The 1,469-nt window shown below is 32.3% G+C and overlaps 1 protein-coding gene across 1 annotated transcript; it reads right to left on the bottom strand.

Moving 5' to 3' along the window:
* Nucleotides 1-115: 115 nt before the first annotated feature.
* Tsp_12778 (hypothetical protein) lies at nt 116-838 on the bottom strand. The gene is made up of 3 exons (XM_003370073.1): nt 675-838; nt 340-525; nt 116-131 (listed from the first exon to the last, which is right to left on the bottom strand). Exons 1-3 carry the CDS (start codon nt 836-838, stop codon nt 116-118), a joined length of 366 nt encoding a protein of 121 aa, XP_003370121.1.
* Nucleotides 839-1,469: the final 631 nt, after the last annotated feature.

Here is a 1,469-nt window from a genome sequence, read left to right as displayed (position 1 = left end):
AATGACCCATTTATTTTCTAGGTTATAAGGTTTGTGGGGCTAATTTGCCCCAGTTTTCCCACCCAGCAGCACCTGCATGCAGTATCTTTTCCCGTTGGGGTTGTGCAGGGAGCCTTTATATAAAAATGGCCCTTAAAAATACGTTCAAATAATTATATGCATTATTTCATTAATTGGCACAAGCTCAAAATACTTTGATTTATTAATTTAAATGTTTAAAGTGCATTTGCTATCTTACAGAAAATGTATGCTTATAACATGAACTGTTATATGTAAAAACGTTACCAATTATAAAATCATGGAATATCTTTTTTAATGTAATTTAAAATCAGCTCATACCAGTCTGCATCACCAGCTCCCGCTGCATTTTGGCATTTTGATGTTGCTTGCGAAATATTGGGAAAATTAGCCCATAAAATTAAAATCCATCTAATGCATGTGATCAAATACCTTTTACTATACGACATGTTAACATTTAATGCTGAGCATTGAATGGCAATTGAGTGATTAATGAGCAAGTTTACTCTAAATAAAGATTTGATCAAACAAACAAACCTCATAATTTTGATAAATAAATACAATTTTATTTATTTTACTGATGCTGGATATATTAGTTTTACATTCAATAAGTGACATGGCAACCAGCAACATGAATAGTGCACATAAAGTTTCACCGTGAAATCATCATCAACTTATTGCACACAAGGCTAATGGTAAGAAGCCACCCAAGGCCCGGACACATGAATGAGCCTCCGGACATCGCATGGCATTTCTTCCAATCATGTGCAAAGGAGAATGTGTAGTCTGCCAAAGAAACTGTAGGAATGAAGGTGTTCATTGCAAAAAGGGACTACACCGAAATTACTTTCCGTCTTATCACGGTTTAGCATAATTTTTTCTTTAACTTTCTATGGTATAATTAAATTTGTATTGGTATACTACCCGAGTGTACTTCAAAGGCATGCCACTCAACGTTTGATTGGCCTTAAATTTCATTGGTTTTCATGCCGGCTAAATTTCATTAGTTGCTGTTGCGATGAGTTTTATTCGTTGTCGCAAACCTAAATTTTTACTGGTTGTCATTGTAATGCGTGCTATTTGTCAAATTTTGATTTCATTTCAATGGTCAGTTTTCTGATATTCAAAGCTTTACTATTTTATGATATTTATGTGGTAAAATTAATTATAATTAATTATTTAATGAAATTCAGTGAAATGGTGAATCCACGTGATCTTTCTTACTAATAGCATCCATAACTTCTAAATTCAATTTATACTTTAATTTAAACTTATGTTTAGCTTCATCAAATTAAGAAACAAATTAATAGGAAGCAAACTTCTGAACAAGGCCTTTAAAATGCTCAATATTATACACGCAATAAACCAAGTCAGTTTAAATTAAAGTAAAGCGAATTTCTTAGATCTGATCAGCAGTTCTATGGATATAATTATGAACAAAAATGAAACCA

The sequence above is a fragment of the Trichinella spiralis genome (assembly GCF_000181795.1).
Source record: "Trichinella spiralis strain ISS 195 chromosome Unknown Scfld1221, whole genome shotgun sequence".
NCBI classification, from domain to species: Eukaryota; Metazoa; Nematoda; class Enoplea; order Trichinellida; family Trichinellidae; genus Trichinella; species Trichinella spiralis.
The sequence above is the reverse complement of the archived record's forward strand: the minus strand, read 5'-3'. Positions and strand labels throughout refer to the sequence as shown.

Bases quoted from the DNA above. Each gene is read 5' to 3' on its own strand.
- Tsp_12778 (XM_003370073.1), bottom strand. From the start codon at position 838: ATGAACACCTTCATTCCTACAGTTTCTTTGGCAGACTACACATTCTCC. The intron at 526-674 runs GTGAAACTTTAT...ATCTTTATTTAG, and splicing joins AAGTTGATGATGATTTCACG to AGTAAACTTGCTCATTAATC.